Source organism: Atractosteus spatula, chromosome 13, assembly GCF_055471065.1.
Source record: "Atractosteus spatula isolate fAtrSpa1 chromosome 13, fAtrSpa1.hap1, whole genome shotgun sequence".
Taxonomy (NCBI): Eukaryota; Metazoa; Chordata; class Actinopteri; order Semionotiformes; family Lepisosteidae; genus Atractosteus; species Atractosteus spatula.
This window is the reverse complement of record NC_142718.1, coordinates 16,327,383-16,345,801: the sequence shown is the minus strand read 5'-3', so window position 1 is coordinate 16,345,801 and position 18,419 is coordinate 16,327,383. Positions and strand designations below refer to the sequence as shown.

The 18,419-nt window shown below is 34.6% G+C and overlaps 1 protein-coding gene across 1 annotated transcript in view; it reads left to right on the top strand.

Moving 5' to 3' along the window:
* Nucleotides 1-18,419, top strand: part of glsb (glutaminase b) — a 91,426-nt gene that overhangs the window by 63,683 nt on the left and 9,324 nt on the right. Inside the window, exons 15-17 of the mRNA XM_088930205.1 lie at nucleotides 7,923-7,984; nucleotides 9,270-9,346; nucleotides 10,756-10,819. Of these exons, the coding sequence (XP_088786331.1) occupies nucleotides 7,923-7,984; nucleotides 9,270-9,346; nucleotides 10,756-10,819 (203 nt within the window). The remainder of the gene's footprint in view (nucleotides 1-7,922; nucleotides 7,985-9,269; nucleotides 9,347-10,755; nucleotides 10,820-18,419) is intronic.

Below are 18,419 nucleotides of genomic sequence, written 5' to 3'. Positions count from 1 at the left end.
ACTTCATGTTTATTTTGTTGCACTAAAATGTGTTTTATTTCTACGGTAAGCAATTCAGCTCTACTAAATCCATGCAATAATCCACCTGAATCTTACTTAACCAATTGTTAACCTTTGCTTTTGATCATGATTATAGCCTGATACAAATTCAAATATTTATTTACTCTTTTTTTCAGAACTACACCATTTAATTGAAAAAAAATGCATTCATCTTAAAAAGGATTAAGTTGCATTTCTTTATTTCAGATTACATTTAATTAATACACTTAAGTGAACAACTACAATTGCTCAGAAAAATCAGCATGTCAGATAATACCATTATCCACTCTTCAAAGTATTGTCCCTTTTATAACGCATGTAACATTAATAATAATATTTATTTTTCTCTTTATTCTTTTTTCTAGAAATTTTAAATTATATCAGCAGTACAGTGGTGTGAAAAAGTGTTTGCCCCCTTCCTGATTTCTTATTTTTTTGCATGTTTGTCACACTGAAATGTTTCAGATCATCAAACAAATTGAAATATTAGACAAAGATAACACAAGTAAACACAAAATGCAGTTTTTAAATGAAGGTTTTTATTATTAAGGGAAAAAAAAAATCAAAACCTACATGGCCCTGTGTCAGAAAATGCCCGGTTTTGTATAGAGTTGTATACTCTTTAGATTTTTAATAATTTTAAACTGTGTATTACAGCATGTTAATGATTAAACATTAAAAAGTCGGTATATTTTATAAAAGCAAGATTTCTCAGTTGGACAAAAGTACACAACCTTCCACCTTCATCATAAATATTTTAATTATGCATAAATATTTTATGCATCAAAGTCTTTAAGTTCTTAACTTACATGGGTTCTGGTTTTAATGTGCTTAACATTATTAAACTTACATTGTGTACTTCATGAAAAGTTATAACGTTTTTTCCTTTTCTAAGAATACGTACTGTAGTAAGAATACCACTTGCTGTTACTGTAAAAAAAATAAAAGTTGTACTGATTTAATACCACTTGATAGCAATATTAATATGGAGTCGTGTAACTAAGCAGCTAAATATTTTGAAAACAAAATATTTTGGACATTTTGGAAACATTTTGACATTTTTTTTAAAAGATTGTATTGTTCTTATAGTGGTAATGGAGAATTTACTGTACAGTATGTTAAAACCGTACCAAGACAGTGAAGACATGTTACACCTTCAAGTAAGCCAGTGACTGTTGTTTACTAAGTTGAGATGAGGTTGTGTAACTCTGCGGAAAATTATTCTGTACACTGAAGAGTTATAGAGCAGACACGTTGTGTATTGTGTATCGCCTCAAACACTTGTTAAAATGTTCCAATTTTGATGTGATATGGAAGATCTTATTAATAGTATTAATAATGAATGACCTTGGACAGACTGTAAGCTCAAAGTATTACTGTGGTCCACTTTCTTAGTAAACGTCTGCATCAGTTTAACTCATTCAGCTGTGATTATGTGAAAACATTTTGTCTGCCCTTTTCAGCTACAGCTTAAGTTGTTAAGTGGTGCGTTGGTTTAATGGGTTAGGTGTGTGCCTTGCATGCTGGAGGTCAGGGGTTTGAACCCAGCTGTCACCATGAGTTTTCTTTTAACAAATAAACATTTCTTTGAAAAACTAAAATACCAAATATTATGGACACTATATTGACATTTTTGATATTTCTAAATATCACAACATGTTTGAAGCTGATTTATTAATAACAACGAATAATTTCAAACTGCTTGTATTTTAAAATTGTATTTTGTTTGGGGTGATTTGTCACCCACTGTTTTCACAACCTTCAATTTATAGAAGAGTGTTACACCCCACTGTTTGTTATGTAAAATAGACAGTTTTGCTTGGGGGATGGGATAAATTTTCAGTATCATGCTCTGTTGTCAATGTTGCTCTTTAACATAAGGCAACCAGCATTCAAATGTCCTGTTTTTTCTTAACACTCGTTTTTCCGTACTGTAGCTTTAAAACTTGAACAAAGACATGCCACATGCATACAGTGCGATGTTGTATAGCCTGTATACTGTATAGCCACTACAGTATAGCTTGCGGGGAATACATTTATTTGTCCTGCATCAAAGTTTAACTCGTTCAGAGTGCCATACATTACAAACTTCAAGCGTTTCATTTTTTTAAATTACTACAATATCGACAGCAATGTAGTTAAAAGGAACATGTCAATGTTTCCAAAAAAACGTGTGTACCCAATTGAAAGAAGGTCACTTAAATCGACATGTGATGGTTTGTGTTTAAGCATTTCTTAATGGAAATCTTTTAAGTTAAACGAGGGAGGGGGGAATGGTTATTTTTTTTTACAATTGTAGTAATCGGAGAACAGCCTATCAACACGATGGGTAAACAATTTTTTTCATTTTAAAAATTAAATAAAACGGTATTTTGATTTTCCTGTGTGAACCGTATTCGCTACAATACTATAATGAGTCCCTGAGGCATATCGTTCAAATTTCAGAATTTTAAAAATTAAACCTTTGAGTTTGCACGAGAGACAAAAGGTTCCTTATGAGAAGTCGTGTACTGCTTGTAAAGTAGCAGATTTTGACAAACAGCTAATTTTGCTTGAAGAATTCAAATCTGTGTTGACTGTAGCTTTATTTAATTGAGCAGTCACCTTGCTCTTACAAGCGGCTCTGTTAAGCAGCGTTTGTGTTACACATCACACTCTTTGAATGAGTTTTAATCAACTTTTGTCTGCCAATGATGCTGATGACCGTGGGCACTTTTCCTTCCCCCCTGGTGCGGGTTGACAATGCGGGAAACAGGTTTTTTATTTTACTGGGAGTGTGAACATTGAGTGAGCACTGGGGCTAACAGTGAGACTAACACAGTGAGATTACCGAGATGGATAGTTTTAGTAAATATGTTGACAAATATCTGAATTTTTGCAACATAAAATTGTATCCAGCTGTGAATCAGCTACGTGACCTTGCCCCCGTGAAATTGTGGGAAAGAGGTTTAGTGGGCAGTGTATTGACCATAGAGTGTTTTAATACACTGTACTATCATCCACAAGGAGTGTTCCTTTAAAGCAGAGAAGACTGCACCAAACTTTTTCGGCTCTGTATGTCACTCAAGCCATTTCTCTTTAGTCATAGAGGTGGGAAGATGCCTCCCCTCTCCCCCTTCCCTCTGCCTGCCTCACCTGTTCCCATTTTTAACCATTCTGTGTCCGAATCACACCGGGTTGCAGGCTCTGTCATTTGTTCACAATGTTATGACATCTGGAACAGTGTCTCATAATTAGGTATTTTAATAAGCGAAGCTTACGAAACCCGAAGAAAAAAATGACTCTGCAAAAGATACAAGAAGCTTGAAATTATTATTAAATTAATACTGTTAATAATGACCAGACACATTATTATAGTATCAGTGGTATTTTTAATACCACTTTATTATTCACAATTTTAATTACAGTATATACAATTTCTTTTTAAGGCTTGAGGAGTCTGTTAAATTGCCCCGCTGAATAAAGTGTTTTGAATTAAACTGGTTGAACAGTTGACTGTATTCACGTTTGCTAATTCACGTATCTATTTCATTATTAATATAACTTAACATTGAATATATTATAATATATATACAAAAAACGTTAATATAGTGTACATAATATTTCATCATGCGTGAATGAGTCAAATTATAAATGAAACGTGTTTACAAAGAAAGTGGATTACAGTAATACTACCAGCTATATAATTACATATATTTAGATCTTTAAATTAATACCATTCTTAATTTTTTTAGATAAGCGATTCCATATTATATTCCCTATTTAGCGGATTCTAAAGTATGAGGTTTTTTTACTGCGACAAAGACCGCAGGTATTCATAGAAAAGGTTAATCACTTAACTCACTTAACTTTGAATGTGTTGTGATATGTAAAAATGCCAACAAATTCAATATAGTGTCGATAATATTTACTATTTTAGTTTTTCAAAGAAATTGTTTATTTGTTAAAAGAAAACTCATGACGAGAGCTGGGTTCGAACTCCCAACCTCCAGGATGCCAAACCCACCAACGTGCCGCTTGACAACTTAAGCTATAACTGAACAGGGCAGGCAAAAACTTTCCAAATAAACTCGGGTGAATGAGTCAAATTGATGCAGATGTTTACAAAGAAAGTGTACTACTGTGATAATTTGAGCTATATGAATATAATTATATTGTTATTAAATTCTTTAGATAAGCAATTCCATATTATAGTTCCTATTAATCAAATTCTAAAAAGTATGCATTTTTTACTGCGATAACGATCGCAAGTATTCATAGAAAAGGTTAAAACATTATAACTTTTTTATATTAGTATATAAACTTAATATAGTCAGAAGGAGTACGTAAAAACTTTTCCAAAATAACCATAGTATGTATGAATGAAAGACTTTAATGCTTAAAATGTTTATGAAGAAAGTCGAATACTGGTGTGTATTTTTTATTTAAACTACCAATACCAGCCATATACAGTTTACATATTATGTTTATGTTCCTAAATTAATATTGTTTATGACCTTCAGATGCATTATGCTCCTCTTCTTTTTATGCTCAGCTACTAAAATTTCCCTTTAGTTGTAAAATTCCATATTAATATTCAATATTAAGTGCATTTAAACATGCACAGTTAAGAGATTAAACGAAGCAACCAATGTGCGCCGAGTGCTGCCTGTCGGTTATGTTGGCCAGCCAATCACGTACTGCGGTATAATGTGGTAAACTGTACATAATTTTGCGTGGTACGGGGTTGTACTGTGCATTTTGAATGGTTGCATCTGAATGTCTTACATTGAGCCAGCTACATAATTTATAAATCATCAAAAGAAACTACAAGAACTTGATGTATTATCACAAAAAGCCAAAACCATTATTTTGCTGCTGCTGTACTGACACTGTAATGAACAGATATACAGGTAAATTCATTATGCTGATGAACATTAGTTATCTACAAAATTGGTCATCAGGGGATCTACTGTAAAAGTCAAAGCCTAGTGGTATGTCAGACCACCGCTGGAGCCAATATATGATGTACACCTGTAACACATGCTTTGCACCAGGTAGCACCTCTTATCTCATCTAGAGACTGGACATTGAATATGCCTATTCACTAGAGTGACTTATAGATTTTATACATTGTGCCAGTTCATCCCGCTAATGAAATATCTGTCACATTCTCATCTCTCAAAAATTCAATCAAAAAGCTAGCTTGAGAAGCCTGAGGTTTATCCTGCTGAAATATTGTCTCATCAGGATAAAGGACAAGAAGGGCAGTAAGTTAGGTCAAAGGATTTGGTTATTGTGACCTCGGGTCACTGTCAATTAGTGGAGGTCTACAATAACTAGACACCCCTGCCCACTGTATTACACTCAGACCTCCCCATCAATCATGGTGAAGTTTTTTTACTTGTGGCCAACCAGATCATGTCTTGTCATTGATGGGTTGTGTTTGGCTATAATGTCTTTTACCTAATTACTAGGGTACAAAATTTCACCTGCATCGTAATCTTCATTAGTTCAGTGTCTATATGATATTAATATTCTCCTGATTAGCAGGGCATATTATTTCTTTATTTTCAATAGTCTTTTATATTCAGTCTTTGATATATTAAAACAGCTGTTATTTTTGCACAATCAACTCTCTCACTAATGAGGTGAATTATAACTTATGGAAAGCTTTGTAGATCTCTTTATTTCATTTGCTATATTACTCTTCCAAAGAGCACAAGTGTATCATGGTCAGTCGTGAATGATAAATTAATTAAAATGAGGTAAAAAAATTTAAACAATATGCAAATCCATATACTTTTACTAAAAAGTGTTTTTTTTATGATCGCTATATTTTAACCAACAGCCTGTGTGCCTAAGTGGCTTAGGTATAGGAAATATCGAACTGACCCATAGTGCTGGTGGACTACTTTGTCAAGGTGTGACAAGGTGTCAAGGTGCCCAGTTAAGAATAACACATTGTGCCAATCACAGTGATTTTTGGCAAAGTGTCAAAAACACTATCAATGTTAAAAGAATTATTTGTTTGGTGATAATTTAGCTACACCATGTCAAACATATACATCAGGGAAAATGTGACTTTGTACTTTCTTGACTGATGTATTGAAATAAAATGCAATACAAAATGTTTAACTTTTCCCACGTATGGCATCTTACTGTCTAGAAACCCCAAGCATGAAAATAAAATTAATAATTTAGTGATTATTTTCATGTGGTAGTATGGTACCTTGAAGGAAACCACCTTTCCTTCAAACCCAAGTATTAAACAATTAAGAATGTATTTTTACTACATGGTATTGATGAGGCTAATTATGTACTTAATTAGGAATTTCAGCTTTATATCTTTTGTTCAGTCTTTTACCTATACTACACATGTACAGTAGGTTGGTTACAGTGTATATGTCTTCTGTATAGGGTATGGTTTTATTTCTTCTTTCTATGTTGGCTTAGGTCTGGGATAGTCAAACATTTCTAGATTTTTTTAACAAGATTTGTGCACAAGTAGATCTTTAATCTGTGATTAGCTTCATTTATTTCAAATAAGTTATTTAACTACACTGTTTAAAAGACAATGAAAGCTTGTGTATTTGGTTGCTTTTGGCATACAGTATGCCTAACAATGTTTTAAAAATATTATGCTGCTTTGGAAGGTTTATTTTGTTTCATTTTATTTTCGTTTTGTGGCCCATTTAAATGGGAAGCACAGTACCAATCCAGATATATTAATAACCCTGATGGAATAAGAACAAAAATGCTCAATAGCTGCAAGAATTAATGTTTTGGATGGCTTATTTTATACCAAATCACAGCTTGTGGAGATGAGTGACCAATGGCTTGCAGTCTTCAGAGAACCTTTACCATGATGATACATACTACTACAGAATGCCTACTGTGTGCTACTTTATTTTAGACCGCAGGATAACTTTAGAGATCTCTTTATTCCATTTGCTTCCATTGCTTTTACAAACAGTAGAATATTATTGTAGATTTTTGTTGGATTTTTAAAAAATAATACTTAGGGGTGTCCATAAATATAATCCTAGTGGTTTCTGGAATTATGGAAAATAACACTCTGCTTTGTGCTTTTACAATTACAACATAACATATTCAGGATTGTTTATAATCAGGACACTTTATCCAATCTCTAATTCATTTAGTTATATTTTTTATTCCAATTTCATCAGGTGTATGAATAAATATGGAGGGCACTATACCTTAATAGCTAGATTATTTTGCTAATTGATATTCCTCATAAAAGGTAAGCAAAGACTTGTGATGTCTCCTTTTGTCTGCAATTAAATATTAACTTCATAGTTTTTGGCTTCTGGATGCAGACCTTTTGATTTTTAACTGGCACTTATGCCAATTAAAACACGGGACCTTTAAAGGAGATAACTTTGTACCTCAGGAGCATTTCAGTATAGAGCTGGTAGAATTTTAAATTTATGCTGAAACATGATTTAAACTTTCATATCAGCCTCTTGGTATGGAGACAGAAACCTCACATCACGTCACTTCAATAACAGCAATGCATTTGTTAGTACTATGCCATCAGCTAACCTTGATGAAAATTTTCCTAGTGGTTTGCACAGCCAAGCACTTCGGTGGTTGGACGGGTTTCAGCTGGCCAGGGTATCTGCCTGACTTGCTGTGTAAAAGTAGCTCCTATAGCCTGTTAATATCCCATTAGTCCTCTGTTCAGTCCAATTGCTGCTGTGAATGCTATTATGGTCATGATCATATATACTGTACTGTATATAGAATTACTGCTTAGATCTCAAAGACTGAAAGGTGTGAATATGTAATATATCAGTGACTACAATGAGATCCCAGAATTTCTGCTGTTTAATTATTCAGGAAATTGTTTTACAACAAACGTATTGTTTGTTTTCCTGCAGGTGAAGTCGGTCATAAATCTTCTCTTTGCTGCATATACAGGGGACGTGTCTGCTCTCAGGAGGTATGTTAGTATCTCTAGGTGCCATATACTGTGATTTGAGTTTTTTCCTTCCACTGTTCTGAAATACTGAACATATATTAGTAACAGTGGTCTTCACAATATTCTCAGTAACAAAGTTCAGCAAGCTTTTTAAAAAACATTATAAGTACTTCAGTACTGTAAATTTCTGTATTTTGGATAAAAAGGATGAATAATGCAGATAGTAGCAATTATGCTTCTTTAATGATGGACATTTTTTTTCACAAATATTTAATGTGCCATCAGAGCTTACCAGTAAAATTGTAAATTAAAGGTTTAAAAGCATTATCTTCAATCTGTATTATATGGGATTTTCAATTCATAGCAAGTTTAGGTTTTACTCAAACACATTGTCTTTCTGCTTGACAATATAATTTTAGATGGTTAAAACAACAGGAGATAAGAATGTAATCCTACAAATATTTTCACTAACAGTCAGTTAGTGTCAGTGAAAAACCTAAATCTAATGAATATCAGACACATTATGAGCCAGCTTTGATTATGTTTGCACTAAACAGTAAATATGAAGTGTACAGTGACTTAAAACAATGTTACAGTGTTATTTTGCCTTAGTAGAATTAACTGTTAAGAAAGAAAGGGAAGTTTCACCCTTTATACAGTGGGGGGAAATGAAATAAAGATGAATGAAAATGTTTTGTTACCTTCACAGTTAGAATAATTAAACAACAAATATAGCATACAATTAAAAATATACAGTACATAAAATAAATTAGTGATATTTTAAATTAAAAAAAAACTTTACATTTCACTGCCCTACACACAAAATAAAATAAAAATAATAAAAGTACCTGGGTGCTTCCCTCACATAATTACAATATGGATTTCTTGCAATGTTCAATGAAAAAATTAGATATAATACGTAGAAATTACCAAATGTGTGCAAAAGCAGTGCGAGACACAATGTAAAACAGAGCAGTGGTGGAGACCACATTACACGTACTCCATACTACTGACCTGCAGTAGGAACTTGTTGTGCCACTTACTATTTATGCATGTAATGTAATCTCTACTTACCTAGAAAATTTTATGATGTCGCCCATGAGGGGTTTTTACACAGCTGAATTTGCGCAAGTTGAATTTAGCTAAATCTGGGGAGCAGGCGTACTGAGGAAATAAAAAATGTGACACATTTATCCATAACCACAAGCTTTTTTTTAAGCACATACATATTGGCAGTCATTACTAAATAATGGGTAAGTCATAACTAAAATGATCATTTTTAATTGGAAATCTATCAATTTTGTAGGTTTGCTTTGTCTTCTATGGACATGGAACAGAGGGATTATGATTCCCGGACTGCTCTACATGTAGCAGCAGCAGAAGGTAAGAGACCTGTTTCAGTTCAGAATGACCAGGTACAGATGCAGCCATTCAAAATGCACGGTACAACCCCGAACCGTGCAAAATTATCTACAGTTCCCCGCATTGTACCACAGTACGTGATTGGCTGGCCAAAATGACTGACAGGCAGGTGCATTGGTTGTTAGTGAAACGATTTCTTCATTTAATCTCTTTACTGTGCAAATTTTAGAAAAGGTTAATCACTTAATTCACTTAACTTTGAACATGTTGTGATATTTAGAAATACCAACAAATTCAATATAGTGTCGATAATATTTACTATTTTAGTTTTGCAAAAAACTGTTTATTTGTTAAAAGCAAGAGCTGGGTTTGAACCCCCGACCTCTAGCATGCAAGTCAGATGCCTAAGCCATTACACCAACGCGTTGCTTGACAACTTAAGCTGTAGCTGAAAAGCACAGGCAAAAAGTTCCAAGTAATCATGATTGAGTGAGTCAAATTGATGTAGATTTTTACAAAGTGTACTTTGAGCTATATGAATATAATTAAATCATTATTAATTTCTTTAGATATGCGATTCCATATTATATACCTTATTAATCAAATTCTAAAAAGTATTTGTGTCTTTTACTGCGATAACAAGCGCATGGATTCATAGAAAAGATTAATCACATAACTCACTTAACTTTGAACGTGTTGTGATATTTAGAAAAACCAATAAATTCAATAAAGTGTCAACAATATTTACTATTTTAGTTTTTCAAAGAATTGTTTATTTGTTAAAAGAAAACTCATGGTGACAGCTGGGTTTGAACCCCCAACCTCCAGCATCCAAGGCACACGCCTAACCCATTACACCAACACACCACTTAACAACTTAAGCTGCAGCTGAAAAGGGCAGGCATGTTTTCACGTAATCACAGCTGAATGAGTTAAACTGATGCAAATGTTTACAAAGAAAGTGGACCACGGTAATACTTTGAGCTTACAGCCTATCCAGGGTCATTCATTATTAATACTATTATTAATATATTCCGTATTGCATCAAAATTGGAACATTTTAACAATAACAAAAAGGCGTGTCTGCTCTATAGCTCTATAGCTGGTAGTATTACTGTAATCCACTTTCTTTGTAAACATTTTATTTTTATCCAGCTCAGCTCCACGTCATAACAGTTTATTGTTACAACTATTCAGTAATAGAAAAGACAGCTTGTTTTAGGGGACCCAAACACTATGTAAGTTCAGTTAAAAATAATTTGAGGATAATGTTGTTCTGTTTATTACACAGTGTTTAGATTTGGTCATTATAAACAGAATTCCAACACAAGTAACTGAAGATTTGTGCTACTTGGGAGTATTTTACTCTTCAAAATTAAAGAAGTCCATGCAGTATGTAATATGTATTTAAACGCTGTATCTCTATTCAGGTCATGCTGATGTTGTTCGCTTTTTACTGGAAGCTTGCAAGGTCAACCCCGTACCAAAAGATAGGTAAGTAGAGTTCTTAAAGTATGTATATCTGTTAGTTGCAAAATTCCTTCATGCTGGCAGTAACTATTATAACTATTATTTATAACTATTATATATAGATATACTGAGCATTAAAAATCTTATTCTACTGTTTCTGTTTTTGGAATAATAAAGAACAGGTCAGCAAAATAGGAGGGGGCCATTTGGTCTGTCTTGGTCATTTGATAGGTTAGTAGCTAAGAAAATCATTTCATTCAGCTATTTTCTAAAGGAGTGGACCTGGGAGCCATCTGGAAGGAATTAGAGCAAGCTACATCACTTGCCCCTATCTGGGATTAAACCCAAGACCTTCCACTCAGGAGCTAGATGCCCTTGCTGTCTGAGCTACCACGGCTCCTAAATAAATAGTGAGAAGATGAAGAAGAGGAGCATTTATCAATGCTTCTCTGGTTTTGTTTAATCTAAAGCATTGATGTTTAAATGACTGTCGTTGGTCAATTATTTCACAAATTTCTTGAGAGCACTGCCTTTGCACCATCAGAGCCACACCTCAGATGGCTGACAGAAGAGCTTGATATCTTGATAGAAGATAGAAGTCTTGTCCTCCTTAGCAATGAATCAATGTTTTGTGCAGAATACCTTGATGAACGTCAATGAGTGTGGGGCAGAACACTATGCTAATTGTTCTGTTAAACAGAGCAATCAATGGGAAGTTCTAAGTGTGATGGACTGGGTAAGAGTTTCTAGTTGCTACAGAACTTCACTGATAATAACAGATTTTGTGTAAAATGAGAATGTGACAGTTATGCTTTCTGAGCCCCACTGAACATTTATGAGAGCTGGAATAACAAATACTCTGTACTCAGAGACTAGTGAAAAGGCACATGCATGTCCAGGCTCTATGAGAAGAATGAGACACAATCCCATTCTGTTAAAAAAAGATTATCTTCCTGATGAGTTTCTTGCAGTTGAAAGTAGTTTGTTTTGATGCTCTGTATATTTTAAGTATTTTAGTTATATTTTTGTTTATTGAATATCTATGTGTTATACTCTTGGTTAAAAGTATTATGCTGCCTTATCAGATTTATCAGATTTATAAGATTTGCCTTATGCTGCTTTATAAGATTTTTCTACAGATTCAGCCATTCAAAATGCACGGTACAAACCCATACCGCACGCAATTACCCACAGGTCAGTGCATTGTACTGCGGTATGGGATTGGCTGGCCAAAATGACCGACAGGGGCACTCGTGATGCATTGGTCGGTAGTGAAAAGATTTAATCATTTAATCTCTTTACTGTGCATGTTTTAATCCCCTTAGTATTGAATATTTATATGGAATTTTACAACTAAAGGGAAATTTTAGTAGTTGAGCATAAAAAGAAGAGGAGCATAACACATCTGATGGTCATAAACTATATTAATTTAGGAACATAAACATATTATGTAAACTATACAGATGCAGCCATTCAAAGTGCGCGGCACAGACACCGCGGTACAGATACCGCAGGTATGATGACACGGCATACCGCGGTGCGTGATTGGTTGACCGACAGGGGCACTCGTGGTCCGTTGGTCTGTCGTAGAAAGACTTACTGTAAACGTCTTTACTGTGCCCGTTGTAGATATTGAATTTTACCACTGAAGGGAAATCTTAGTAGCTGAGCATAAAAAGAATAGGAGCATACTGTAACGCGTGTGAAGGCCATAAACGATATTAATTTTGGAACGTAAACATACAGTATATAGCTGGTCTTGGTACTTTAAAGAAAAAAATACACACCGTTATTCCATTTCTCCCTAAACATTGTAAGCTTCGAAGTCTTTAACTAACGTGATACCGGAGTCAACAAGCATACTTTTAGAATTTGATTAAAAGGGAATATAATATGGAATCGCGTATCTAAAGAATTTAATAACGGTATGATTATATCCGTGTACTGCGGCAGGGCTGTGTAGGGCTGTTTCGCCTGCCTGATCATGCGAGCTCTCTTGTAGCCTACTGGTCTAGGTGCGTGACTACCAACTGGTAGGTTGTGTGATCGAATCCAGCTGGTGCTGAACTTTTATTTTAACAAACATTTCTTCGAAAAAATAGGTAAGCGATATTATGGACAATCAGTTGACTTTTATATTTCAAAATATCGCAACATGATCGATATTTGCGATATTTTGAACATATCTTCCCTTCTGACAGCGGTTCCCGCTTCTATTGTGTGTGTGTGTGCAACAGTAAATTTTTATAGAGAAATGGAGGCTGGACAGTATGCGTTACAATATAAACATTTATATTGATTTAAATCGTGTTCTGATTTAAATCGCAAACGCGTGTTTAATTATGTGTTTTTAATCATAATCAGGCTAATGCATTTCTACAGTTTCTGTATGAACCAGCTTAGAGGTTCATACAGAAAGACAGCTTGTGTTTAAATCGAGTGTAAGGTAATTTTTGCTTCTAAAGTCATGGTCAGTATTATTGTACTGTGCTGTACTGTGTCACATTATTTTATAGCGTTTTTATTGCGTTATTAAATCCGGTGGCGCTGTGTTAGTTTCCTGACTCACATTATTTAAACTACCACATTGATCATTCATCTCTAAATAAACTTTATTTTATATAGCGTTTTAAGCGATTAGGTAATTAGATTGCTCATAAACCTAATCGCTTTTTCTACATAAACATGGCGTGATTGCTCTCTGAAAATGCTTTTCCTTTATTTTTAAAGTAGGCTCAGATTTCAACTATAGATCGTATTATTATAAACTTTCTTGGAAAAATGTATTTTATGTAAACCATGTTTGCTATTAATTCATTTAGGGCTAAAATACGTTCATTGTCTTCCAATCGAGTCGAGTTGACATTGGAAGCCTGCCACACCCGGACTGTTAAACCAACGCATTAGCACGTCAAAGCCCATTGAGCCAGTATTGGCTTTAGTATCCCCCCCTTCTCCCCTCAATTCAATTCAATTCAAGGTGTTTTATTTGCATGACAGATGGGTACAAGCAGTGTTGGGTATGTATATTGTAACGCTTACGGCAGACAGGCACTGTGTAAGAGCCGGCGCACCAGAGCAGCGCACCGAGGGAGCGTCTGCATTTCTAACTTAGTTTTTAAAATTAGTCAAGCAATATGAAGCATCTCCTTTTACTTAGTGCCTGAGCATAAAAAGAATAGGAGCATACTGCAACGCGTGTGAAGGCCATAAACGATATTAATTTTGGAACATAAACATACAGTATATGGCTGGTCTTGGTACTTTAAAGAAAAAAATACACACCAGTATTCCATTTCTCCCTAAACATTTTAAGCATCGAAGTCTTTAACTAACACGATACCGGAGTCAACAAGCATACTTTTAGAATTTGATTAAAAGGGAATATAATATGGAATCGCGTATCTCAAGAAATTAATAACGATATAATTATATTCATGTTGCAAAAGAACTGCAACGGACATAAAAACTCCCTTGCTTTTAACAGAGCGTTCCATAATTTCTAACTACGAAAATGCCAGGTGAAAGGATTTGTAAACATATTTTGTTAAAGCAAGTCAGTTTTTTCCACAACACATAAAAGACATTTTTCCAAGAAAGTTTAGCCTTTGTCACTAATGAAACCACTAAATAAAGACATAAATATAGAAATCTTAAGATTTGTTCTATTTAATGTTGGTAGCAGGATGAACTGTCAGAGTGTATATTTTGTCGCAGAGTTGCTGCAAGATGTTAACAGTGAAAAAGGTATTTAGAAATGAGTTATTTCAAGATGAAAATTTTCAGAATAATTGCAAATCTAGCAGGATAGAGAAAGCACAGAAAACTGGCAGTTAGATTGATCAGATTAGTATGAAAAGTCATTTAGCAAAGGGAATTAGAAGAGTGACAAACTAGTATACTTTAGATCTTTTTTTCTGAACCAGGGACAATCTGAACATGTTTCCCTATAACAATAATAAAAAACTTTATTTGATATATCACCATTAAAGGTGGCATCTCAAAGCAATACAGTAGATGTAAAAACAGATAAAAGGACCACAGATTACAAAGTAAATGCATATAAGAAAGACAAGCAGTTAGAGGTGCTACCAAAATTAGAAAATGAAGCAGATACAGACACTAAGTCTTCTGAAAAGAAAGGTTCTGAGGTTAGATTTAAACTGGCCCTGGTGTGTGTGTGTTTGTGTCTGTCTGTCCTGTGATGGACTGGCGCTATGTCCAGGGTGTATTCTGCCTTGTGTCCGTCGCTTACTGGGATAGGCTCCAAATCCTCTGTACTGGATAAAGAGATTAGAAATGGAAGTAAAGGCACTGTGTGGATGGAACTATACACAGTGTTAGAAACCCACTATGAAATGGCAGCATCTCACTGAGAATAAAATATTTTATTATTTTATTAAAATATTTTATATCTTAAGGAAACAGCCTTTCCACCTCTCTTGCACATCAGTATCCATACCTAGTTATTTAAACAAATTGCCTCTAATTATAAACATCTTAATATGCTGGCTCTGTGGATCCGCATCAGCTATGTTTGCCCATTCCTTCAATTCATGTGCATCCAACACAGTTCAATGCCAGCAACTACACATAATCTAAAATACAATCCTTATTTCAGTATCTATGTAAACATATAGTCTGTTAACTTCATCATCTTCATCAAAAGTATGCCTAACCCCATTAGGAAGTGTTCTTGTTATAAGTGTATTCCTAAGCTTTCCCCAAACTATCTTCTTCTTGCCAACATCTCTAGTCTTTTATCCTGCAATAACTCAGCCAACACTTAAATCTCCAAAAGCTGCTTGTGTTAATTTCTTTAAATCACAAATATCATGTGTAAATACTGGCCATGTAATACTCTGCATTGTGGAATAATAGTTTATTTTAAAGGGAACTAGAGAAACTAAGAACTAGAGAAATCTAGTTTTTTTCTAGAATTAATAAATGCACATCCTGTTCACTGAGGAAATTAAATCCACACTGAGCAATCTTCAATATGTTCAGAATATGACAGCAAGAATCCTATCAGGGATGCATTACACCTGTTTTCAAGTCCTTGCACTGGTTACCTATCAGATTTCGAGTCAACTTCAAAATCCTTATCCTCCTTATATACTGTCCTACAACTGTTATTATTGATCTCCGAATTATTGTACTTGACATGACTTCATTCAGCCTTTCCTGAACGTCTATGACAGGCAGAGAGAGTGCTGTTTCTGGTGCGATCTTTTACAGCTGACATTTCACTGTTTTAAACGAACAAGAAATTAGATTGCTCATAAATCACTTATTCTATATAAACACAGCGTAATTGCCCTCCGAAAATCTTCTTTTTCTTGTTCGTTTTAGAGACCTTGATCGAAACTGATTTTAGATGTCAGAAAGGATTTATTTTCTCTGTATTTCCTACATTGCTTTGTCGAGATTTTAACTTTATATCTAACTTTATATCTAGGCTCAGATTTCAACTATAAATCGTACAGTAATTAATAGCAGTAAATACTGATGTTTATACATAAAAAAGTCATGCCTTGGAGTATAGACCCCCAAAGGAATGCCATAGACTCAAACTGCAAAATAAACACATACAGAAAGAAAGTATTTGTATTGTAATTGCAAATCCTGGTACTGTATGAGTGATTGGTATGACTTTCCTCATTACAAATCTCTTATTAGAATTTAAATTTCTCTGTAACTCCAGGTCAGAACAGAGAAAATGTAACTGCCTTAAGGAGTTTACGATTATGAAAAATAGAAGGATAAGCATGATACGTATGTCTTCTGTCATTTTCTAAGTCATGTTACTGAGCACCAAATCGTATTGAGAATATGAATCCATTTAAGGTTTATACCATTAAAGTAACGGTTTATTCCATGCTGAAAATGTTTGTACCAGACTTTTTTGAGGCCTGTTTAATTGTGTCTGAAGTCTGATGTTGTAAATTTTATAGTTAAAAAGATCCATGAAAATGTCACTACTAAAGTTAGCTGGTACTGTTGGTACTGTAAGTGGCAAGTAGAGCTCATATTTTAGATTTTAAGGAAGCAACGGACACAAGGCAGAATACACCCTGGACATAGCGCCAGTCCATCACAGGACAGACAGACACAAACACACACACACCAGGGCCAGTTTTCCCATAAACCAATTAACTTAACAGTATGTTTTGGAGTGCGAGAGGGAGTCATATCACACATATGGAGAAAAACCATGTAACCCAGAGAGAACATGTAAACCCCACACACACAGGATGGCAGGAATTGAACCTAGGACCCCAGTGCTGCAAGATAGCAATGCTAACCACTTTGCCACCATTATAAATGGATGGATATCTTAGTTATCTTTCTAGTTCACAGGTTTGCATGCATAATTTAATTTTGAAAGCCACTGAGACATCAGGTACTACTGTTGTATTTATGAAAAAGAAACAAAACAAAAAACATACTAACAACTGTGCCATCCTACTCCTTAGCTAATACATTTTATTATTCATAAACAGTTAACATTGTTAGCAAAATATTTTGAATTATATTTAACCCTATTTTTTCTTTAGTTTTGTATTTAACTTATTATATGATAGTCAGACTTAATGTATATTTGAACAATGAAAATATATTTTTACAAGATTTTACATTAAGCACTTAAAATTAATATGGTTAATAATAGTAAACTGTAACATGCTGTAACAAGATCGGTTAAACTGCGAAGAAAATGCTTTCAGAGAAAATGTTTCAGGTGTGAAGAACATAGATCTCCAATGCAATTTCAACCAAACCTGTTCCCACACACCCTGCCCCCACTACCATTAGAATATACACAAAGCACTCAAATCTTTCGAGCTAATGATCAGGTGACCCGAGAGAGAGCGAGAGAAACACCAAGGGGTGCGGAACCAGGGAACTATTTACATGGAAAACGGGCGATCTCCCCAGACTGTCCGCCCGTTTCACTGTTACCTGGATACCTCTTTATTTAGAACTCACAAACACTGATTTTTAGTTTAGAAGGATTCAAGTAGGGTTTTAGATGAAAGGCAGCGACCTTAATCAAGCCCAAATCACAATTGAACCCATTCAGAGCCTACATTACATTTTAACGTTTCATTCTGAGCAGAAGACCCTCACACCTGAAGAAGGGGGAGGTGTTTTTCGCTGGAAATCTCGCCTGCTTCTACTTTACAACCGGAGTGCTGGCTGTGACGAATTAAACCGGTTTTACAGGTTTCAATCACAGACCATGTGACATGGGAGTCAGGAAACTCCACCGGATTTGATAACGCTATAAAAACGCTATAAAATAATGTGACTTGGCACAGAACAAGTTTACAGCACAGTTCAATAATAAATGCTGACCATGACTTTAGAAGCATAAATTGCCTTACACTCAATTTAAACACAAGCTGTCTTTAGCCCTCTAAGCTGGTTCATACAGAAATGTAGAGATCCAGGCTCAGAACACACAGCTTCATTAGCGAATACATATGCAGGACAACTAGAGAAGACGTTTTACAGAGGATGGATTTTTAGAAACATCCCATCAGTGACATCACTGAAGTCAACTCCTAGGTACTGTAACTGTCGTGTGGATAGTTTCACAAGAATCAGACAAAGGTTTAAGCAT